This window comes from Pleurodeles waltl, chromosome 6, assembly GCF_031143425.1.
Source record: "Pleurodeles waltl isolate 20211129_DDA chromosome 6, aPleWal1.hap1.20221129, whole genome shotgun sequence".
NCBI classification, from domain to species: domain Eukaryota; kingdom Metazoa; phylum Chordata; class Amphibia; order Caudata; family Salamandridae; genus Pleurodeles; species Pleurodeles waltl.
In genome coordinates this window covers 1,204,138,263-1,204,163,205 of record NC_090445.1, presented here as the reverse complement: position 1 = coordinate 1,204,163,205, position 24,943 = coordinate 1,204,138,263, and the positions used below count along the sequence as shown (strand labels likewise).

Here is a 24,943-nt window from a genome sequence, read left to right as displayed (position 1 = left end):
GGTATGCTGACATGAAGTTGGTACCTCTGTCAGACACCACCTCCTTAGGGAAACCCACTCTGGTAAAGATACCAATGAGGGCCTTGGCTACTGCAGGGGCAGTAGTCGACCTAAGGGGAATAGCTTCAGGATACCTAGTAGCATGATCCACTACTACTAGGATGTACATATTTCCTGAGGCTGTGGGAGGTTCCAGTGGACCAACTATGTCCACACCCACTCTTTCAAAGGGGACCCCCACCACTGGAAGTGGATTGAGGGGGGCCTTTGGGTGCCCACCTGTCTTACCACTGGATTGACAGGTGGGGCAGGAGAGGCAAAACTCCTTAACCTTCTGGGACATATTGGGCCAGTAGAAGTGGTTGACTAACCTCTCCCACGTCTTGGTTTGTCCCAAATGCCCAGCAAGGGGAATATCATGGGCTAAGGTCAGAATAAACTCTCTGAACGACTGAGGCACTACCACTCTCCTAGTGGTACCAGGTTTGGGGTCTCTGGCCTCAGTGTACAGGAGTCCATCTTCCCAATAGACCCTATGTGTTCCATTTTTCTTGCCCTTGGACTCTTCAGCAGCTTGCTGCCTAAGGCCTTCAAGAGAGGGACAGGTTTCTTGTCCCTTACACAGCTCCTCCCTTGAGGGTCCCCCTGGGCCTTAGAGCTCAACCTGATAAGGTTCAAGCTCCAAAGGCTCAGTTCCCTCAGAGGGCAGAACTTCTTCCTGAGAAGAGAGGTTCTCTTTTTCTGACTGTGTTGCAGTTGGTTTCCCAACTGACTTTCCTTTTCTTTTGGTAGGCTGGGCCATTTTTCCAGACTCCAGCTCTACTTTTTCACCCTGTGCCTTGCATTGTGCTCTTGTTTTTACACACACCAGTTCAGGGATACCCAGCATGGCTGCATGGGTTTTTAGTTCTACCTCAGCCCATGCTGAGGACTCCAGGTCATTTCCAAGCAGACAGTCTACTGGGATGTTTGAGGAGACCACCACCTGTTTCAGGCCATTGACCCCTCCCCATTCTAAAGTTACCATTGCCATGGGATGTGCTTTAGTTTGATTGTCAGCATTGGTGACTGTATACGTTTTTCCAGTCAGGTATTGGCCAGGGGAAACCAGTTTCTCTGTCACCATGGTGACACTGGCACCTGTATCCCTCAGGCCCTCTACACTTGTCCCATTAATAAAGAGCTGCTGCCTGTATTTTTGCATGTTAGGAGGCCAGGCAGCTAGTGTGGCTAAATCCACCCCACCCTCAGAGACTAGAGTAGCTTCAGTGTGGACCCTGATTTGCTCTGGGCACACTGTTGATCCCACTTGGAGACTAGCCATTCCAGTGTTACCTGGATTGGAGTTTGGAGTGGAACTTTTCTTGGGACAGGCCTTGTCTCCAGTTTGGTGTCCAGACTGACTACAGTTTCGACACCAGGCCTTTTTGGGATCAAAGTTTTTACCCTTGTACCCAGGATTGTTTTGTGAAGAGGCTCTGGGCCCACCCTCCTGTGCAGGTTTTTGGGGGCCTGTAGAAGACTCTTGACTATTTTTATTTGTGGCTGTCTCACCACCCTTTCCCTGGGGAGGTTTTGTGACCCCTTTCTTTTGGTCACCCCCTGTGGAAGTTTTGGACACCCTAGTCTTGACCCAATGGTCCGCCTTCTTTCCCAATTCTTGGGGAGAAATTGGTCCTAGGTCTACCAGATGCTGATGCAGTTTATCATTGAAACAATTACTTAACAGGTGTTCTTTCACAAATAAATTGTACAGCCCATCATAATTACTTACACCACTGCCTTGAATCCAACCATCTAGTGTTTTCACTGAGTAGTCTACAAAGTCAACCCAGGTCTGGCTCGAGGATTTTTGAGCCCCCCTGAATCTAATCCTATACTCCTCAGTGGAGAATCCAAAGCCCTCAATCAGGGTACCCTTCATGAGGTCATAAGATTCTGCATCTTTTCCAGAGAGTGTGAGGAGTCTATCCCTACACTTTCCTGTGAACATTTCCCAAAGGAGAGCACCCCAGTGAGATCTGTTCACTTTTCTGGTTACACAAGCCCTCTCAAAAGCTGTGAACCATTTGGTGATGTCATCACCATCTTCATATTTAGTTACAATCCCTTTAGGGATTTTCAACATGTCAGGAGAATCTCTGACCCTATTTATGTTGCTGCCACCATTGATGGGTCCTAGGCCCATCTCTTGTCTTTCCCTCTCTATGGCTAGGATCTGTCTTTCCAAAGCCAATCTTTTGGCCATCCTGGCTAACTGGATGTCCTCTTCACTGGGGTTATCCTCAGTGATTTCAGAGTTGTTGGTCCCTCCTGTGAGGGAACCAGCATCTCTGACTATTATTTGTGGAATCAGGGCTTGAGTAGCCCTGCTCTCCCTAAGTAGGACTGGAGGGGGGGAATTTCCCTCCAAGTCACTATCTTCATCCTCTGAGTTGCCACCCTCAGAGGGGATGGCCTTTTCAAACTCTGCCAAAAGCTCCTGGAGCTGTATTTTGGTAGGTTTGGGGCCCATTGTTATTTTCTTTAGTTTACAGAGTGACCTTAGCTCTCTCATCTGTAGATGGAGGTAAGGTGTGGTGTCGAGTTCCACCACAGTCACATCTGTGCTAGACATTTTGCTTCTAAAAGTTGGAGTACTGTAAGGAAATGCCTCCTTGGCATGGTTGCCCCCTGACTTTTTGCCTTTGCTGATGCTATGTTTACAATTGAAAGTGTGCTGAGGCCTGCTAACCAGGCCCCAGCACCAGTGTTCTTTCCCTAACCTGTACTTTTGTATCCACAATTGGCAGACCCTGGCATCCAGATAAGTCCCTTGTAACTGGTACTTCTAGTACCAAGGGCCCTGATGCCAAGGAAGGTCTCTAAGGGCTGCAGCATGTCTTATGCCACCCTGGAGACCTCTCACTCAGCACAGACACACTGCTTGCCAGCTTGTGTGTGCTAGTGAGGACAAAACGAGTAAGTCGACATGGCACTCCCCTCAGGGTGCCATGCCAGCCTCTCACTGCCTATGCAGTATAGGTAAGACACCCCTCTAGCAGGCCTTACAGCCCTAAGGCAGGGTGCACTATACCATAGGTGAGGGTACCAGTGCATGAGCATGGTACCCCTACAGTGTCTAAACAAAACCTTAGACATTGTAAGTGCAGGGTAGCCATAAGAGTATATGGTCTGGGAGTCTGTCAAACACGAACTCCACAGCACCATAATGGCTACACTGAAAACTGGGAAGTTTGGTATCAAACTTCTCAGCACAATAAATGCACACTGATGCCAGTGTACATTTTATTGTAAAATACACCCCAGAGGGCACCTTAGAGGTGCCCCCTGAAACTTAACCGACTATCTGTGTAGGCTGACTAGTTTTAGCAGCCTGCCACAAACCGAGACATGTTGCTGGCCCCATGGGGAGAGTGCCTTTGTCACTCTGAGGCCAGTAACAAAGCCTGCACTGGGGGGAGATGCTAACACCTCCCCCAGGCAGGAATTGTCACACCTGGCGGTGAGCCTCAAAGGCTCACCTCCTTTGTGCCAACCCAACAGGACACTCCAGCTAGTGGAGTTGCCCGCCCCCTCCGGCCAGGCCCCACTTTTGGCGGCAAGGCCGGAGAAAATAATGAGAATAACAAGGAGGAGTCACTGGCCAGTCAGGACAGCCCCTAAGGTGTCCTGAGCTGAGGTGACTCTAACTTTTAGAAATCCTCCATCTTGCAGATGGAGGATTCCCCCAATAGGGTTAGGATTGTGACCCCCTCCCCTTGGGAGGAGGCACAAAGAGGGTGTACCCACCCTCAGGGCTAGTAGCCATTGGCTACTAACCCCCCAGACCTAAACACGCCCTTAAATTTAGTATTTAAGGGCTACCCTGAACCCTAGAAAATTAGATTCCTGCAACTACAAGAAGAAGGACTGCCCAGCTGAAAACCCCTGCAGCGGAAGACCAGAAGACGACAACTGCCTTGGCTCCAGAAACTCACCGGCCTGTCTCCTGCCTTCCAAAGATCCTGCTCCAGCGACGCCTTCCAAAGGGACCAGCGACCACGACCTCCTCTGAGGACTGCCCCTGCTTCGAAAAGACAAGAAACTCCCGAGGACAGCGGACCTGCTCCAAGAAAAGCTGCAACTTTGTTTCCAGCAGCTTTAAAGAACCCTGCAAGCTCCCCGCAAGAAGCGTGAGACTTGCAACACTGCACCCGGCGACCCCGACTCAGCTGGTGGAGATCCGACGCCTCAGGAGGGACCCCAGGACTACTCTGATACTGTGAGTACCAAAACCTGTCCCCCCTGAGCCCCCACAGCGCCGCCTGCAGAGGGAATCCCGAGGCTTCCCCTGACCGCGACTCTTTGAATCCTAAGTCCCGACACCTGGGAGAGACCCTGCACCCGCAGCCCCCAGGACCTGAAGGACCGGACTTTCACTGGAGGAGTGACCCCCAGGAGTCCCTCTCCCTTGACCAAGTGGAGGTTTCCCCGAGGAACCCCCCCCTTGCCTGCCTGCAGCGCTGAAGAGATCCCGAGATCTCTCATAGACTAACATTGAAAACCCGACGCTTGTTTCTACACTGCACCCGGCCGCCCCCGCGCCGCTGAGGGTGAAATTTCTGTGTGGGCTTGTGTCCCCCCCGGTGTCCTACAAAACCCCCCCTGGTCTGCCCTCCGAAGACGCGGGTACTTACCTGCAAGCAGACCGGAACCGGGGCACCCCCTTCTCTCCATTCTAGCCTATGTGTTTTGGGCACCACTTTGAACTCTGCACCTGACCGGCCCTGAGCTGCTGGTGTGGTGACTTTGGGGTTGCTCTGAACCCCCAACGGTGGGCTACCTTGGACCAAGAACTAAGCCCTGTAAGTGTCTTACTTACCTGGTTAACCTAACAAATACTTACCTCCCCTAGGAACTGTGAAAATTGCACTAAGTGTCCACTTTTGAAACAGCTATTTGTCAATAACTTGAAAAGTATACATGCAATTTTGATGATTTGAAGTTCCTAAAGTACTTACCTGCAATACCTTTCGAATGAGATATTACATGTAGAATTTGAACCTGTGGTTCTTAAAATAAACTAAGAAAAGATATTTTTCTATAACAAAACCTATTGGCTGGATTTGTCTCTGAGTGTGTGTACCTCATTTATTGTCTGTGTATGTACAACAAATGCTTAACACTACTCCTTGGATAAGCCTACTGCTCGACCACACTACCACAAAATAGAGCATTAGTATTATCTATTTTTACCACTATTTTACCTCTAAGGGGAACCCTTGGACTCTGTGCATGCTATTCCTTACTTTGAAATAGCACATACAGAGCCAACTTCCTACACCTGGTGTCATAGCTGTAAACAGCATGGACACCAAACTGGAGACAAGGCCTGTCCCAAGAAAGGTTCCACTCCAAACTCCCATCCAGGTAACACTGGTATGGCTAGTCTCCAAGTGGGATCAACAGTGTGCCCAGAGCAAATCAGGGTCCACACTGAAGCTACTCTAGTTTCTGAGGGTGGGGTGGATTTAGCCACACTAGCTGTCTGGCCGCCTAACATGCAAAAATACAGACAGCAACTCTTAATTAATGGGACTAGAATAGAGGGCCTGAGGGATACAGGTGCCAGTGTCACCATGGTGACAGAGAAACTGGTTTCCCCTGGCCAATACCTGACTGGAAAAACTTACACAGTCACCAACGCTGACAATCAGAGAAAAGTACATCCCATGGCAATGGTTACTTTAGAATGGGGAGGGGTCAATGGCCTGAAACAGGTGGTGGTCTCCTCAAATATCCCAGTGGACTGTCTGCTTGGAAATGACCTGGAGTCCTCAGCATGGGCTGAGGTAGAACTAAAAACCCATGCAGCAATGCTGGGTATCCCTGAACTGGTGTGTGTGAAAACAAGAGCACAATGCAAGGCACAGGGTGAAAAAGTAGAGCTGGAGTCTGGAAAAATGGCCCAGCCTACCAAGAGAACAGGAAAGTCAGTTGGGAAACCAACTGCAACACAGCAAAAGAAAGGGAACCTCTCTTCTCAGGAAGAAGTTCTGCCCTCTGAGGGAACTGAGCCTTTGGAGCTTGAACCTTATCAGGTTGAGCTCTTGGGCCCAGGGGGACCCTCAAGGGAGGAGCTGTGTAAGGGACAAGAAACCTGTCCCTCTCTTGAAGGCCTTAGGCAGCAAGCTGCTGAAGAGTCCAAAGGCAAGAAAAATGGAACACATAGGGTCTATTGGGAAGATGGACTCCTGTACACTGAGGCCAGAGACCCCAAACCTGGTGCCACTAGGAGAGTGGTAGTGCCTCAGCTGTTCAGGAAGTTCATCCTAACATTGGCCCATGACATTCCCCTTGCTGGACATTTGGGACAAACCAAGACGTGGGAGAGGTTAGTCAACCACTTCTACTGGCCCAATATGTCCAACATGGTTAAGGAGTTTTGCCTCTCCTGCCCCACCTGTCAAGCCAGTGGTAAGACAGGTGGGCATCCAAAGGCCCCCCTCATTCCACTTCCAGTGGTGGGGGTTCCCTTTGAAAGAGTGGGTGTGGACATAGTTGGTCCACTAGAACCTCCCACAGCCTCAGGAAATATGTATATCCTGGTAGTAGTGGATCATGCTACCAGGTATCCTGAAGCTATTCCCCTTAGGTCGACTACTGCCCCTGCAGTAGCCAAGGCCCTCATTGGTATCTTTACCAGAGTGGGTTTCCCTAAGGAGGTGGTGTCTGACAGAGGTACCAACTTCATGTCAGCATACCTAAAGCACATGTGGAATGAGTGTGGAGTGACTTATAAATTCACTACACCCTACCATCCACAAACTAATGGCTTGGTTGAGAGATTCAACAAGACATTAAAAGGCATGATCATGGGGCTCCCAGAAAAACTCAAAAGGAGATGGGATGTCCTCTTGCCATGACTGCTTTTTGCTTACAGAGAGGTGCCACAGAAGGGAGTAGGATTCTCACCCTTTGAACTTCTGTTTGGCCATCCTGTAACGGGACCACTTGCCCCTGTTAAAGAAGGCTGGGAGAGACCTCTCCATGAGCCTAAACAGGACATAGTGGACTATGTACTTGGCCTTCGCTCTAGAATGGCAGAGTACATGGAAAAGGCAACCAAAAACCTTGAGGCCAGCCAACAGCTCCAGAAGTTTTGGTATGACCAAAAGGCTGCACTGGTTGAGTTCCAACCAGGGCAGAAAGTCTGGGTTCTGGAGCCTGTGGCTCCCAGGGCACTCCAGGACAAATGGAGTGGCCCTTACCCAGTACTAGAAAGGAAGAGTCAGGTCACCTACCTGGTGGACCTGGGCACAAGCAGGAGCCCCAAGAGGGTGATCCATGTAAACCGCCTTAAGCTCTTCCACGACAGGGCTGATGTCAATCTGTTGATGGTAACAGATGAGGATCAGGAGGCAGAGAGTGAACCTCTCCCTGATCTTCTGTCATCAGACCCAAAAGATGGCACAGTAGATGGAGTGATCTACTCAGACACCCTCTCTGGCCAACAGCAAGCTGATTGTAGGAGAGTCCTACAACAGTTTCCTGAACTCTTCTCCTTAACCCCTGGTCAGACACACCTGTGTACCCATGATGTGGACACAGGAGACAGCATGCCTGTCAAGAACAAAATCTTTAGACAATCTGACCATGTTAAGGAAAGCATCAAGGTGGAAGTCCACAAGATGCTGGAATTGGGAGTAATTGAGCGCTCTGACAGCCCCTGGGCTAGCCCAGTGGTCCTAGTCCCCAAACCTCACACCAAAGATGGAAAGAAAGAGATGAGGTTTTGTGTGGACTACAGAGGGCTCAATTCTGTCACCAAGACAGATGCCCATCCAATTCCAAGAGCTGATGAGCTCATAGACAAATTAGGTGCTGCCAAATTCCTAAGTACCTTTGACTTGACAGCAGGGTACTGGCAAATAAAAATGGCACCTGGAGCCAAAGAGAAAACAGCATTCTCCACACCTGATGGGCATTACCAGTTTACTGTTATGCCCTTTGGTTTAAAGAATGCCCCTGCCACCTTCCAAAGGTTGGTGAATCAAGTCCTTGCTGGCTTGGAGTCCTTTAGCACAGCTTATCTTGATGATATTGCTGTCTTTAGCTCCACCTGGCAGGATCAACTGGTCCACCTGAGGAAGGTTTTGAAGGCTCTGCAATCTGCAGGCCTCTCTATCAAGGCATCCAAATGCCAGATAGGGCAGGGAACTGTGGTTTACTTGGGACACCTTGTAGGTGGAGGCCAAGTTCAGCCACTCCAACCCAAGATCCAGACTATTCTGGACTGGGTAGCTCCAAAAACCCAGACTCAAGTCAGGGCATTCCTTGGCTTGACTGGGTATTACAGGAGGTTTGTGAAGGGATATGGATCCATTGTGACAGCCCTCACTGAACTCACCTCCAAGAAAATGCCCAAGAAAGTGAACTGGACTGTGGAATGCCAACAGGCCTTTGACACCCTGAAACAGGCAATGTGCTCAGCACCAGTTCTCAAAGCTCCAGATTATTCTAAGCAGTTCATTGTGCAGACTGATGCCTCTGAACATGGGATAGGGGCAGTTTTGTCCCAAACAAATGATGATGGCCTTGACCAGCCTGTTGCTTTCATTAGCAGGAGGTTACTCCCCAGGGAGCAGCGTTGGAGTGCCATTGAGAGGGAGGCCTTTGCTGTGGTTTGCTCCCTGAAGAAGCTGAGACCATACCTCTTTGGGACTCACTTCCTAGTTCAAACTGACCACAGACCTCTCAAATGGCTGATGCAAATGAAAGGTGAAAATCCTAAACTGTTGAGGTGGTCCATCTCCCTACAGGGAATGGACTTTATAGTGGAACACAGACCTGGGACTGCCCATGCCAATGCAGATGGCCTTTCCAGGTTCTTCCACTTAGAAAATGAAGACTCTCTTGGGAAAGGTTAGTCTCATCCTCTTTCGTTTGGGGGGGGGTTGTGTAAGGAAATGCCTCCTTGGCATGGTTGCCCCCTGACTTTTTGCCTTTGCTGATGCTATGTTTACAATTGAAAGTGTGCTGAGGCCTGCTAACCAGGCCCCAGCACCAGTGTTCTTTCCCTAACCTGTACTTTTGTATCCACAATTGGCAGACCCTGGCATCCAGATAAGTCCCTTGTAACTGGTACTTCTAGTACCAAGGGCCCTGATGCCAAGGAAGGTCTCTAAGGGCTGCAGCATGTCTTATGCCACCCTAGAGACCCCTCACTCAGCACAGGCACACTGCTTACAAGCCTGTGTGTGCTGGTGAGAACAAAATGAGTAAGTCGACATGGCACTCCCCTCAGGGTGCCATGCCAGCCTCTCACTGCCTATGCAGTATAGGTAAGACACCCCTCTAGCAGGCCTTACAGCCCTAAGGCAGGGTGCACTATACCATAGGTGAGGGTACCAGTGCATGAGCATGGTACCCCTACAGTGTCTAAACAAAACCTTAGACATTGTAAGTGCAGGGTAGCCATAAGAGTATATGGTCTGGAAGTCTGTCAAACACGAACTCCACAGCACCATAATGGCTACACTGAAAACTGGGAAGTTTGGTATCAAACTTCTCAGCACAATAAATGCACACTGATGCCAGTGTACATTTTATTGTAAAATACACCCCAGAGGGCACCTTAGAGGTGCCCCCTGAAACTTAACCGACTATCTGTGTAGGCTGACTAGTTTTAGCAGCCTGCCACAAACCGAGACATGTTGCTGGCCCCATGGGGAGAGTGCCTTTGTCACTCTGAGGCCAGTAACAAAGCCTGCACTGGGGGGAGATGCTAACACCTCCCCCAGGCAGGAATTGTCACACCTGGTGGTGAGCCTCAAAGGCTCACCTCCTTTGTGCCAACCCAACAGGACACTCCAGCTAGTGGAGTTGCCCGCCCCCTCCGGCCAGGCCCCACTTTTGGCGGCAAGGCCGGAGAAAATAATGAGAATAACAAGGAGGAGTCACTGGCCAGTCAGGACAGCCCCTAAGGTGTCCTGAGCTGAGGTGACTCTAACTTTTAGAAATCCTCCATCTTGCAGATGGAGGATTCCCCCAATAGGGTTAGGATTGTGACCCCCTCCCCTTGGGAGGAGGCACAAAGAGGGTGTACCCACCCTCAGGGCTAGTAGCCATTGGCTACTAACCCCCCAGACCTAAACACGCCCTTAAATTTAGTATTTAAGGGCTACCCTGAACCCTAGAAAATTAGATTCCTGCAACTACAAGAAGAAGGACTGCCCAGCTGAAAACCCCTGCAGCGGAAGACCAGAAGACGACAACTGCCTTGGCTCCAGAAACTCACCGGCCTGTCTCCTGCCTTCCAAAGATCCTGCTCCAGCGACGCCTTCCAAAGGGACCAGCGACCACGACCTCCTCTGAGGACTGCCCCTGCTTCGAAAAGACAAGAAACTCCCGAGGACAGCGGACCTGCTCCAAGAAAAGCTGCAACTTTGTTTCCAGCAGCTTTAAAGAACCCTGCAAGCTCCCCGCAAGAAGCGTGAGACTTGCAACACTGCACCCGGCGACCCCGACTCGGCTGGTGGCGATCCAACACCTCAGGAGGGACCCCCGGACTACTCTGATACTGTGAGTACCAAAACCTGTCCCCCCTGAGCCCCCACAGCGCCGCCTGCAGAGGGAATCCCGAGGCTTCCCCTGACCGCGACTCTTTGAACCTAAAGTCCCGACGCCTGGGAGAGACCCTGCACCCGCAGCCCCCAGGACCTGAAGGACCGGACTTTCACTGGAGAAGTGACCCCCAGGAGTCCCTCTCCCTTGCCCAAGTGGAGGTTTCCCCGAGGAATCCCCCCCTTGCCTGCCTGCAGCGCTGAAGAGATCCCGAGATCTCTCATAGACTAACATTGCGAACCCGACGCCTGTTTCTACACTGCACCCGGCCGCCCCCGCGCTGCTGAGGGTGAAATTTCTGTGTGGACTTGTGTCCCCCCCGGTGCCCTACAAAACCCCCCTGGTCTGCCCTCCGAAGACGCGGGTACTTACCTGCAAGCAGACCGGAACCGGGGCACCCCCTTCTATCCATTCTAGCCTATGTGTTTTGGGCACCACTTTGAACTCTGCACCTGACCGGCCCTGAGCTGCTGGTGTGGTGACTTTTGGGTTGCTCTGAACCCCCAACGGTGGGCTACCTTGGACCAAGAACTAAGCCCTGTAAGTGTCTTACTTACCTGGTTAACCTAACAAATACTTACCTCCCCTAGGAACTGTGAAAATTGCACTAAGTGTCCACTTTTGAAACAGCTATTTGTCAATAACTTGAAAAGTATACATGCAATTTTGATGATTTGAAGTTCCTAAAGTACTTACCTGCAATACCTTTCGAATGAGATATTACATGTAGAATTTGAACCTGTGGTTCTTAAAATAAACTAAGAAAATATATTTTTCTATATAAAAACCTATTGGCTGGATTTGTCTCTGAGTGTGTGTACCTCATTTATTGTCTATGTGTATGTACAACAAATGCTTAACACTACTCCTTGGATAAGCCTACTGCTCGACCACACTACCACAAAATAGAGCATTAGTATTATCTCTTTTTACCACTATTTTACCTCTAAGGGGAACCCTTGGACTCTGTGCATGCTATTCCTTACTTTGAAATAGCACATACAGAGCCAACTTCCTACAAGTACTTTTTAAGAATCTACAACTAGTTCTAGGTTCTAATTCAAACTTTTACAAACTTTTAAACTCTAAAAGAAATGCTAAACAGGATCTAACACAAGGCCCTAGCAGGACTTTTAAGAATTTAGAAAACTTTTCAAATTGCCAAAATCAATTTCTAATGACAATTTTGGAATTTGTCGTGTGATCAGGTATTGGCTGAGTAGTCCAGCAAATGCAAAGTCTTGTACCCCACCGCTGATCCACCAATGTAGGAAGTTGGCTCTGTATGTGCTATTTCAAAGTAAGGAATAGCATGCACAGAGTCCAAGGGTTCCCCTTAGAGGTAAAATAGTGGTAAAAATAGATAATACTAATGCTCTATTTTGTGGTAGTGTGGTCGAGCAGTAGGCTTATCCAAGGAGTAGTGTTAAGCATTTGTTGTACATACACATAGACAATAAATGAGGTACACACACTCAGAGACAAATCCAGCCAATAGGTTTTGTTATAGAAAAATATATTTTCTTAGTTTATTTTAAGAACCACAGGTTCAAATTTAACATGTACTATCTTGTTTGAAAGGTATTGCAGGTAAGTACATTAGGAACTTTGAATCATTTCAATTGCATGTATACTTTTCAAGTTATTGACAAATAGCTATTTCAAAAGTGGACACTTAGTGCAATTTTCACAGTTCCTGGGGGAGGTAAGTTTTTGTTAGTTTTACCAGGTAAGTAAGACACTTACAGGGTTCAGTTCTTGGTCCAAGGTAGCCCACCGTTGGGGGTTCAGAGCAACCCCAAAGTTACCGCACCAGCAGCTCAGGGCCGGTCAGGTGCAGAGTTCAAAGTGGTGCCCAAAACGCATAGGCTAGAATGGAGAGAAGGGGGTGCCCCGGTTCCGGTCTGCTTGCAGGTAAGTACCCGTGTCTTCGGAGGGCAGACCAGGGGGGTTTTGTAGGGCACCGGGGGGGACACAAGCCCACACAGAAATTTCACCCTCAGCAGCGCGGGGGCGGCCGGGTGCAGTGTAGAAACAAGCGTCGGGTTCGCAATGTTAGTCTATGAGAGATCAACGGATCTCTTCAGCGCTGCAGGCAGGCAAGGGGGGGGCTTCCTCGGGGAAACCTCCACTTGGGCAAGGGAGAGGGACTCCTGGGGGTCACTTCTCCAGTGAAAGTCCGGTCCTTCAGGTCCTGGGGGCTGCGGGTGCAGGGTCTTTTCCAGGCGTCGGGACTTAGGTTTCAGAGAGTCGCGGTCAGGGGAAGCCTCGGGATTCCCTCTGCAGGCGGCGCTGTGGGGGCTCAGGGGGGACAGGTTTTGGTACTCACAGTCAGAGAGTAGTCCGGGGGTCCTCCCTGAGGTGTTGGTTCTCCACCAGCCGAGTCGGGGTCGCCGGGTGCAGTGTTGCAAGTCTCACGCTTCTTGCGGGGAGTTGCAGGGTTCTTTAAGGCTGCTTCTGGAAACAAAGTTGCAGTCTTTTTGGAGCAGGTCCGCTGTCCTCGGGAGTTTCTTGTCGTCGTCGAAGCAGGGCAGTCCTCAGAGGATTCAGAGGTCGCTGGTCCCTTTGGAAGGCGTCGCTGGAGCAGAGTTCTTTGGAAGGCAGGAGACAGGCCGGTGAGTTTCTGGAGCCAAGGCAGTTGTTGTCTTCTGGTCTTCCTCTGCAGGGGTTTTCAGCTGGGCAGTGCTTCTTCTTGTTGTTGCAGGAATCTACTTTTCTAGGGTTCAGGGTAGCCCTTAAATACTAAATTTAAGGGCGTGTTTAGGTCTGGGGGGTTAGTAGCCAATGGCTACTAGCCCTGAGGGTGGGTACACCCTCTTTGTGCCTCCTCCCAAGGGGAGGGGGTCACAATCCTAACCCTATTGGGGGAATCCTCCATCTGCAAGATGGAGGATTTCTCAAAGTTAGAGTCACCTCAGCTCAGGACACCTTAGGGGCTGTCCTGACTGGCCAGTGACTCCTCCTTGTTATTCTCATTATTTTCTCCGGCCTTGCCGCCAAAAGTGGGGGCCGGGGCCGGAGGGGGCGGGCAACTCCACTAGCTGGAGTGTCCTGCGGTGCTGTGACAAAGGGGTGAGCCTTTGAGGCTCACCGCCAGGTGTTACAGCTCCTGCCTGGGGGAGGTGTTAGCATCTCCACCCAGTGCAGGCTTTGTTACTGGCCTCAGAGTGACAAAGGCACTCTCCCCATGGGGCCAGCAACATGTCTCTAGTGTGGCAGGCTGCTGGAACTAGTCAGCCTACACAGATAGTCGGTTAAGTTTCAGGGGGCACCTCTAAGGTGCCCTCTGGGGTGTATTTTACAATAAAATGTACACTGGCATCAGTGTGCATTTATTGTGATGAGAAGTTTGATACCAAACTTCCCAGTTTTCAGTGTAGCCATTATGGTGCTGTGGAGTTCGTGTAAAACAGACTCCCAGACCATATACTCTTATGGCTACCCTGCACTTACAATGTCTAAGGTTTTGCTTAGACACTGTAGGGGCACAGTGCTCACGCACTGGTACCCTCACCTATGGTATAGTGCACCCTGCCTTAGGGCTGTAAGGCCTGCTAGAGGGGTGTCTTACCTATACTGCATAGGCAGTGAGAGGCTGGCATGGCACCCTGAGGGGAGTGCCATGTCGACTTACTCATTTTGTTCTCACTAGCACACACAAGCTGGTAAGCAGTGGGTCTGTGCTGAGTGAGGGGTCTCTAGGGTGGCATAATACATGCTGCAGCCCTTAGAGACCTTCCCTGGCATCAGGGCCCTTGGTACCAGAGGTACCAGTTACAAGGGACTTATGCTGGATGCCAGGGTGTGCCAATTGTGGATACAAAAGTACAGGTTAGGGAAAGAACACTGGTGCTGGGGCCTGGTTAGCAGGCCTCAGCACACTTTCAATTGTAAACATAGCATCAGCAAAGGCAAAAAGTCAGGGGGCAACCATGCCAAGGAGGCATTTCCTTACACTGTACTTTCTGTGCTAACTTGTGTCCCCCCCCCGGTGCCCTACAAAATCCCCCTGGTCTGCCCTCCGAAGACACGGATACTTACCTGCTGGCAGACTGGAACCAGGGCACCCCCTTCTCCATTGAAGCCTATGTGTTTTGGGCACCACTTTGAACTCTGCACCTGACCGGTCCTGAGCTGCTGGTGTGGTAACTTTGGGGTTGCTCTGAACCCCCAACAGTGGGCTACTTTGGACCCAAACCTGAACCCCGTAGGTGGTTTACTTACCTACAAAAACTAACAAATACTTACCTCCCCCAGGAACTGTTGAAAATTGCACTGTGTCTAGTTTTAAAATAGCTATGTGTGATTTATTTGAAAAGTATATATGCTATTGTGATTATTCAAAGTTCCTAAAGTACTTACCTGAAATAGCTTTCATTTGAAGTATTACATGTAAAATTTGAACCTGTGGTTCTTAAAAAAAAACTAAGAAAATATATTTTTCTATACAAAAACCTATTGGCCTGGAATTGTCTCTGAGTGTGTGTTCCTCATTTATTGCCTGTGTGTGTACAACAAATGCTTAACACTACTCCTTTGATAAGCCTACTGCTCGACCACACTACCACAAAATAGAGCATTTAGTATTATCTCTTTTTGCCACTATCTTACCTCTAAGGGGAACCCTTGGACTCTGTGCATACTATTCCTTACTTTGAAATAGTGCATACACAGCCAACTCCCTCCGCCACCAGACATTGGTTTGTGGCCATCTTAACTACGTTTAAATGCTATCATTTCAGGAGGGCACAAGTCTCTTTCTCACTAAAAGAGGTTTGAAGATAAAAATTTCAGGTTCAACAGGATTTAAGGGGGCGAGCTTCTGGTCCCTGTTGGGAGGTGCAGAAAAGGGAACTGTAAGGAAATGCCTCCTTGGCATGGTTGCCCCCTGACTTTTTGCCTTTGCTGATGCTATGTTTACAATTGAAAGTGTGCTGAGGCCTGCTAACCAGGCCCCAGCACCAGTGTTCTTTCCCTAACCTGTACTTTTGTATCCACAATTGGCAGACCCTGGCATCCAGATAAGTCTCTTGTAACTGGTACTTCTAGTACCAAGGGCCCTGATGCCAAGGAAGGTCTCTAAGGGCTGCAGCATGTCTTATGCCACCCTGGAGACCTCTCACTCAGCACAGACACACTGCTTGCCAGCTTGTGTGTGCTAGTGAGGACAAAACGAGTAAGTCGACATGGCACTCCCCTCAGGGTGCCATGCCAGCCTCTCACTGCCTATGCAGTATAGGTAAGCCACCCCTCTAGCAGGCCTTACAGCCCTAAGGCAGGGTGCACTATACCATAGGTGAGGGTACCAGTGCATGAGCATGGTACCCCTACAGTGTCTAAACAAAACCTTAGACATTGTAAGTGCAGGGTAGCCATAAGAGTATATGGTCTGGGAGTCTGTCAAACACGAACTCCACAGCACCATAATGGCTACACTGAAAACTGGGAAGTTTGGTATCAAACTTCTCAGCACAATAAATGCACACTGATGCCAGTGTACATGTTATTGTAAAATACACCACAGAGGGCACCTTAGAGGTGCCCCCTGAAACTTAACCGACTGTCTGTGTAGGCTGACTAGTTCCAGCAGCCTGCCACACTAGAGACATGTTGCTGGCCCCATGGGGAGAGTGCCTTTGTCACTCTGAGGCCAGTAACAAAGCCTGCACTGGGTGGAGATGCTAACACCTCCCCCAGGCAGGAGCTGTAACACCTGGCGGTGAGCCTCAAAGGCTCACCCCTTTGTCACAGCCCAGCAGGGCACTCCAGCTTAGTGAAGTTGCCCGCCCCCTCCGGCCACGGCCCCCACTTTTGGCGGCAAGGCTGGAGGGAACAAAGAAAGCAACAAGGAGGAGTCACTGGCCAGTCAGGACAGCCCCTAAGGTGTCCTGAGCTGAGGTGACTCTAACTTTTAGAAATCCTCCATCTTGCAGATGGAGGATTCCCCCAATAGGGTTAGGATTGTGACCCCCTCCCCTTGGGAGGAGGCACAAAGAGGGTGTACCCACCCTCAGGGCTAGTAGCCATTGGCTACTAACCCCCCAGACCTAAACACGCCCTTAAATTTAGTATTTAAGGGCTACCCTGAACCCTAGAAAATTAGATTCCTGCAACTACAAGAAGAAGGACTGCCTAGCTGAAACCCCTGCAGAGGAAGACCAGAAGACGACAACTGCCTTGGCTCCAGAAACTCACCGGCCTGTCTCCTGCCTTCCAAAGATCCTGCTCCAGCGACGCCTTCCAAAGGGACCAGCGACCTCGACATCCTCTGAGGACTGCCCCTGCTTCGAAAAGACAAGAAACTCCTGAGGACAGCGGACCTGCTCCAAGAAAAGCTGCAACTTTGTTTCCAGCAGCTTTAAAGAACCCTGCAAGCTCCCCGCAAGAAGCGTGAGACTTGCAACACTGCACCCGGCGACCCCGACTCGGCTGGTGGAGATCCAACACCTCAGGAGGGACCCCAGGACTACTCTAAGACTGTGAGTACAAAAACCTGTCCCCCCTGAGCCCCCACAGCGCCGCCTGCAGAGGGAATCCCGAGGCTTCCCCTGACCGCGACTCTTTGAATCCTAAGTCCCGACACCTGGGAGAGACCCTGCACCCGCAGCCCCCAGGACCGGAAGGACCGAACTTTCACTGGAGAAGTGACCCCCAGGAGTCCCTCTCCCTTGCCCAAGTGGAGGTTTCCCCGAGGAACCCCCCCCTTGCCTGCCTGCAGCGCTGAAGAGATCCCGAGATCTCTCATAGACTAACATTGCGAACCCGACGCTTGTTTCTACACTGCACCCGGCCGCCCCCGCGCCGCTGAGGGTGAAATTTCTGTGTGGGCTTGTGTCCCCCCCGGTGCCCTACAAAACCCCCCTGGTCTGCCCTCCGAAGACGCGGGTACTTACCTGCAAGCAGACCGGAACCGGGGCACCCCCTTCTCTCCATTCTAGCCTATGCGTTTTGGGCACCACTTTGAACTCTGCACCTGACCGGCCCTGAGCTGCTGGTGTGGTGACTTTGGGGTTGCTCTGAACCCCCAACGGTGGGCTACCTTGGACCAAGAACTAAGCCCTGTAAGTGTCTTACTTACCTGGTTAACCTAACAAATACTTACCTCCCCTAGGAACTGTGAAAATTGCACTAAGTGTCCACTTTTAAAACAGCTATTTGTGAATAACTTGAAAAGTATACATGCAATTTTGATGATTTGAAGTTCCTAAAGTACTTACCTGCAATACCTTTCGAATGAGATATTACATGTAGAATTTGAACCTGTGGTTCTTAAAATAAACTAAGAAAAGATATTTTTCTATAACAAAACCTATTGGCTGGATTTGTCTCTGAGTGTGTGTACCTCATTTATTGTCTATGTGTATGTACAACAAATGCTTAACACTACTCCTTGGATAAGCCTACTGCTCGACCACACTACCACAAAATAGAGCATTAGTATTATCTCTTTTTGCCACTATCTTACCTCTAAGGGGAACCCTTGGACTCTGTGCATACTATTCCTTACTTTGAAATAGTGCATACAGAGCCAACTTCCTACAGGAACTGAAGACAGTGTGGTCAAGTGGCCATTATGTAGGAGCCCCAACTTCATATCCATGGTAGGAGGGATCAGATGGTGAGCCCCCGATGCCACCTGCCGATGCACAAGGCAATTGCTGAGAAAACTTACCAGATCCACCTTGGCACCCGGGGGAATTCACAAGGTGAGGAATCTGCAGTTGGAATTATACATCATAAGTTTGGGGTAGACAGCAGTTGCTCTTTGAGGCACACACCACTATTCCCATTCAGGCACAATATCATATTCTGCTCTTTTTCTACATCCGGTCAGACACCATTGGAGAAACTGAGCAAATACAGTTATGTTGGCCAGGCATTCCCTATCTTCCTCCTTTTGTGTTATTGGAGGATACAATTGTGATTTATTTGATGTCCTGTCTAGTAGCTTTGCCAATTAAATCTGTCAAATCTGGAAAAGTGCTCAATGTTACTTGTATTACATATTATACTGTAAGTGGCCTCCTACTTGATAGCTGTCAGTTCATGTGTAATTCAAGACTCTATAAAAGGCACACGTTCACAGTCAAAGAAGATGAGCAACTGCTGGGACACCAAATGAGAGGAATTACTGTGCAGAGGAGGTAAAATTACCATACCTGATAGCATCTTTGCTTGAAGCTTTTATTATATCAGCTGCAGAAGGGACACCTACACGTTTAAATGTCAAACCCTGTAATTGAAAAGGGTAACAAATTAAAATGGAAAAATTGAAATATTAACATGATGTACAGCACCTAAAATGCACTACTGAAGAGAACAAAATATTTCCGTTTTTCAAAATACATCTAAGAATAATTACTAGTGTAAAGAATACAGAGGACACTTTTTCCCCCAGTTTTAAAATGTTTCAAACCAGGGGTGTGGAATGACTGGCCCAAAACACTGGACATATTGTTTGAAGGACGTCATGTTTTTTCATGTTTTTGTCTTTTGGACAAGTAGGCTTCAGCCCCTTTAGCACAAAACCATTGGCTGCCAGTTCAAAGTAATACATTAAGAATCGGTGTCAGGAGTACAGGTAAGGTTTGTATCCATACATTTATGCAGTTAGAAAGTGTATTTATTAATCCCTTAGCATTTATAAATCATTACGAGTGTGGAGGTCTTACGACCACCAAACTTACAGTGACAGTCAGAACGCCACACTCCTGGCGGTCCGACTGCCAGATCACAACCCTGGCAGTCAGACCGCCACCACCGCAGTAATCACGGCTCACGATGGAGTGGCGGCAGTCGGAGGTGTGGTCAGCTACAGCAGTGCCCATGCCGTGTTCATCACGGATCCACTTTCCACCAGCCATGGAAAGGCTGGCAGAAAGCCAGTGCTGGAGGACACAGGGGCCCCACCTGCAATGCCAATGCGCTGGAAAGTACATCCCCCCCCCCCCCCTGCCAGCCCCCTCAGAACACACACTGTCTGCTCTGCAGACAGTGCGCATTCCAAGGTTGCTGTTGTGCAATGGCACTGGCCTCGGCTTCATTACTGCTGTGGCACTGTTTCAACCGGGCTGACTGTCGGAAACATCGTATTACAGTCAGCCCAGTGGAAACATTGTAATATGACGAGGGTAAGGCCCCGGTAGGACAGCAGTTTTATCTGCATGGCTTTGGCGGGCCGCGTGTCTATGAATAGGGTGAGTGTTGTAAGGAAATGCTGTGAGCTCAGCTGGCATTACTGACAGTGGTTCCAGTATAAAAATGTGTACATACATTTTCAAAGTTTAATAATTTGAGGCTAAATATGCTCTTAAAATGCTCTCAGATTAAAATTAAATACTGGCATGAGCCTTAAGCAAGATTAATGATTCTTTGCTTTCAAAATAATATTTACACAAGAAGTAGCAACCAAAAGAACAATGGTTGCAGTACTCTCCCCACACACCTTTTACCCAGTTTTTAGAAGCAACTTCAACTGAAGTGCACTGGGATCCTGCTAACCAGTTCCCCTGTGCCCGTGTTCCTTTCCTAAAACAAGACACCTGGTGTCCAGGCCCTTCAGTCCCCTGTAAGTCCCTAGTAAATGATACCAGTGGTATCAAAGGCAATTGCAATCTGCGTAACAAGGTTCCTTTAAAATTGAAAACATGACATGGCACACCCTTGTGTCATGTCCTCCAAAATACTGCTTGTAATATCTGTAAGTCACCCCTACAATAGTCCCTAAGGCAGGGTGCATTATATTACAAGTGAGGGCATATATGCATGAGCAAATACACCCCTACTATGCCTGTTGATTCTTAGACATAGTAGGTGTACAGGGAAGACATTTTAAATACGTGTAAGGGACACTGGTCATTACGTCTTCGCCAGCTACATGATGGCTTCTCTGAACCTATGGATTTGTGGTATCAAATATGTAGAATTAACACTCACTGATCCCAGTGAAGGATTTATTAATACATGCACCCAGAGGGCACCTTTGAGGTGCCCCTTCAAAAACCTCCCAACTACTGGTGAGCTCACTGACCATTTCTGCTCAGCCTACCACCAACAGACGAGAATCTGACTTCCCAAGGGGAGAGCCTCTGCTCTCGAGAGGTCAGACACAAAAGCCTGTCGGGCGGGGGTGTTACCCACAAGATGATCTACATTCCAAGGCAGGAACTTCAAAGAAGCCCACTGGCTTTGACATGCAGAACTGGCCTTTCTCAGAGGAAGATGCCAACACACCCTGCCAGAGGGCCCAACTGGCAGCTGGACAGACAGGAAACTTAGTTATGCATGAGGTGTGTCACACCTTCAGACTAGAAACAGCCCTATGGTGGCCTGCCTGCAGTGGACACAACGTATTAAATTCTGCCATCTTGCGTGTGTTGGAATTTAGGAACTCTGGACAGGGTGATGCCCACGCCCCACAAGAAGTGGTAATCTAGGGGGTGTAGTTACCCCATGGATAAGTAATCCCTTGGATAAAACCCTTCACTTTCCTTAGCGCACCCTAAATGGAGTATTTAGGGTACCCCCAATACCACATCCTCAGAGCTTTGCTGGACACAAAAGAAGGCTTGGACAAGAAGCTTGCGGAACCAGAGAAACATGACTTTCTTGGCACCGACCCAGCCGGCCTGGCTGCTGTACCAGACCCTGGAGGAGCACCTGGCCTGTCCGGCCTCTGCAGCCTCCAAGAAACAGGGAGAGCTGCCAGTGCTTCACCAATCGCCAGGAGGAACTCCCTTGGACTACAGGAGCTGCTCCCCTGCCTACGCAGGCACTCAAGAAAGCCCTGGGAGGACCAGGACTGTAAAACTCGATGCCACACATCACCACTGCACTAGAGCCACCCAGCCCACGCTGAAGTGGGCCAACAATATCAGCGTGGTTCCCAGGCCCTCCATAAAAGCAGCTCTCCGTGTGCTCGCCCATTGTGGACTTTACAACAGCGTCTGCAGACTGTTTCTGCAGACACCCCCATGCAACCGCGAGGAACTCTAGAGCTGGACCCAACATCAGAAGACAACCCTGCGCCCTACAGTCCGATGAGGAGTGGACTGACTGTGTTCCCACTTCCCGAGGACCTCAAGTGTCGACCCCCCAGTGGGCTCCCTTGGACTGTCTTAGTCCAACCATGCAGTGACTTTGCAACGCTGACGATCCCCATAGACTTGGGACACCCGATGCCATAACACACCTCTGCACCCACACCTCTGCACCTGGATGCACCAGAGCTCCCTGAGATGACCTGTTGGTGTGATCTTCGACCCTGATCCAAAACCCCCGTAAGTTCAGGAGACTGGTCCTCTACGTCACTGCATTGCAGCTTTCTGAAAAATGCACTGTCTACTTTTAAAAACTTAAAAAATTCTCAACTCGAAAAAGTACTCACCTGACTCCGTTGATCTTGTTATCAAAGTTTATATAAAAGTATGTTTTTTAAAAAAATAAATTGGTGTCGGATTTCTTTATTGAGTGTGTCTCTCACTTACTGCATGAGTGTGTGCCTTATATGCTTAGCACTACCCTCCCATATGCCTAACTGCTTGACCACACTACTCAAAAAGAGAGCATTTGGGATGTCTTTTGTGTCTCCGAAACCTCTGGTGATTCCATGGACCCTTTACACAGTGTACCTCATTTTGGTCCACTATATAAAGAGCAAACTTCTTACATCAAGCTTATAGGAAACATGTTAATAAACAAGCAGTGGCAAATACAACAGTTCTCATGGTAGTTGTCAGCTTTTTGATTTTGTCAAAGTATGTTTTATTTTCATATAATTTGTGTACAAAGTTATTGTTGTGGAATCTGCCAAGCCTTCACAAATAAACACTGGCTAAAAGCAAAAATGTTAATCTCAAAAAGAACACATTGCCCTGGTAATCCCTGGAACTGAAAGAAACTACTTTGGGTGCTGATGGGCTCCTTATGAAAGGGCAGCCTTCTGTTCACCTAAATTGAAAATCACTTACCCACAGCACATCTGTTCGTGGTATGCAGTGCTGCAGATTCACATGCTTTGCATAAGTCCGCCATCTAGTGTTGGGTTCGGAGTGTTACAAGTTAGTGCAAATGGGCATCGAGCCCTTTCTTAGATTGTTTTCCAACATGAGGGCGAAGTAAGGAGTGAAGAAATGTATATGTGCATGTATATATAGTAAGAAAAGATGATGTTGATGCAATATATGGAAAATGTCACTTACCCAGTGTACATCTGTAAGGAAATGCCTCCTTGGCATGGTTACCCCCTGACTTTTTGCCTTTGCTGATGCCAAGTTATGATTTGAAAGTTTGCTGGGACCCTGCTAACCATGCCCCAGCACCAGTGTTCTTTCCCTAAACTGTACCTTTGTCTCCACAACAGGCACAACCCTGACACCCAGGTAAGTCCCTTGTAACTGGTACCCCTGGTACCAAGGGCCCTGATGCCAGGAAAGGTCACTAAGGGCTGCAGCATGTCTTATGCCACCCTGGGGACCACTCACTCAGCACATACACACTGCTTGCCAGCTTGTGTGTGCTGGTGGGGGGAAAATGACTAAGTCAACATGGCACTCCCCTCAGAGTGCCATGCCAACCTCACACTGCCTATGGTATAGATACGTCACCCCTCTAGCAGGCCTTATAGCCCTAAGGCAGGGTGCACTATACCACAGGTGAGGGCATAGGTGCATGAGCACTATGCCCCTAGTTTCTAAGCAAAACCTTAGACATTGTAAGTGCAGGGTAGCCCTAAGAGTATATGGTCTGGGAGTCTGTCAAACACGAACTCCACAGTTCCATAATGGCTACACTGAAAACTGGGAAGTTTGGTATCAAACTTCTCAGCACAATAAATGCACACTGATGCCAGTGTACATTTTATTGTAACATACACCCCAGAGGGCACCTTAGAGGTGCCCCCTGAAACCTTAACCGACTTCCAGTGTGGGCTGACTGGTTTTAGCAGCATGCCACACTCGAGACATGTTGCTGGCCCCATGGGGAGAGTGCCTTTGTCACTCTGTGGCCAGGAACAAAGCCTGTACTGGGTGGAGGTGCTTCTCACCTTCCCCTGCAGGAACTGTAACACCTGGTGGTGAGCCTCAAAGGCTCACCCCCTTTGTTACAGCGCAACTAGTGGAGATGCCCGTCCCTCTGGCCACTGCCCCCACTTTTGGCGGCAAGGCTGGAGGAGATATTGAGGAAAACAAGGAGGAGTCACTCCCCAGTCTGGACAGCCCCTAAGGTGTCCTGAGCTGAGGTGACTTACTTTTAGAAATCCTCCATCTTGCAGATGGAGGATTCCCCCAATAGGATTAGGGATGTGCCCCCCTCCCCACAGGGAGGAGGCACAAAGAGGGTGTAGCCACCCTCAGGGCCAGGTGCCATTGGCTACTGCCCTCCCAGACCTAAACACACCCCTAATTTGAGTATTTAGGGGCTCCCAGAACCGAGGAAGATAGATTCCTGCAACCTAAAGAAGAAGAAGGACTGCTGACCTGAAGCCCTGCAGTGAAGACGGAGGCGACAACTGATTTGGCCCCAGCCCCACCGACCTGTCTCCCTACTTCGAAGAAAACTGCAACAGCGACGCATCCAACAGGGTCCAGCGACCTCTGAAGCCTCAGAGGACTACCCTGCATCTAAAGGACCAAGAAGCTCCCGAGAACAGCGGTCCTGTTCAAGAAACTGCAACTTTTGGAAAAAAAGAAGCAACTTTTAAAGACCACACGTTTCCCGCCTGAAGCATGCGACTTTCCACTCTGCACCCAACGCCCCCGGCTCGACCTGCGGAACACTAGCTTTACAGGGAGGACTCCCCGGCGACTGTGAGCCCGTGAGTAACCAGAGACGACCCCCCTGAGCCCCCACAGCGATGCCTGCAGAGAGAATCCAGAGGCTCCCCCTGACCGCGACTGCCTGTAACAAGGGACCCGACACCTGGAACCAACACTGCAACCGCAGCCCCCAGGACCTGAAGGAACCGAACTCCAGTGCAGGAGTGACCCCCAGACGACCTTCTGCCTAGCCCAGGTGGTGGCTGCCCCAATGAGCCCTCCCTGTGCCTGCCTGCATCGTTGAAGTGACCCCCGGGTCCCTCCATTGCTTCCAATCTAAAACCAGACGCCTGTTAGCACACTGCACCCGGCCGCCCCTGTGCCGCTGAGGTTTTACTTTCTGTGCATTCTTGCACTGGAGTTCCGATCTCTCAGGTCCTGGGGGCTGCGGGTGCAGAGTCTTTTCCAGGCGTCGGGATCTGGGAGTCAGGCAGTCGCGGTCAGGGGGAGCCTCGGGATTCCCTCTGCAGGCGTCACTGTGGGGGCTCAGGGGGGGGCAACTCTGGCTATTCACAGTC

General features: G+C 49.7%; 1 protein-coding gene across 2 annotated transcripts in view; it reads right to left on the bottom strand.

The window, feature by feature from the left end:
• The window catches only part of LOC138300753 (nucleolar RNA helicase 2-like), a 338,402-nt gene that overhangs the window by 89,604 nt on the left and 223,855 nt on the right, over positions 1-24,943 (bottom strand). For both annotated transcript variants that reach the window (XM_069240509.1, XM_069240510.1), the window contains exon 12: positions 18,768-18,841. In XM_069240509.1, the coding sequence (XP_069096610.1) occupies positions 18,768-18,841 (74 nt within the window). The remainder of the gene's footprint in view (positions 1-18,767; positions 18,842-24,943) is intronic.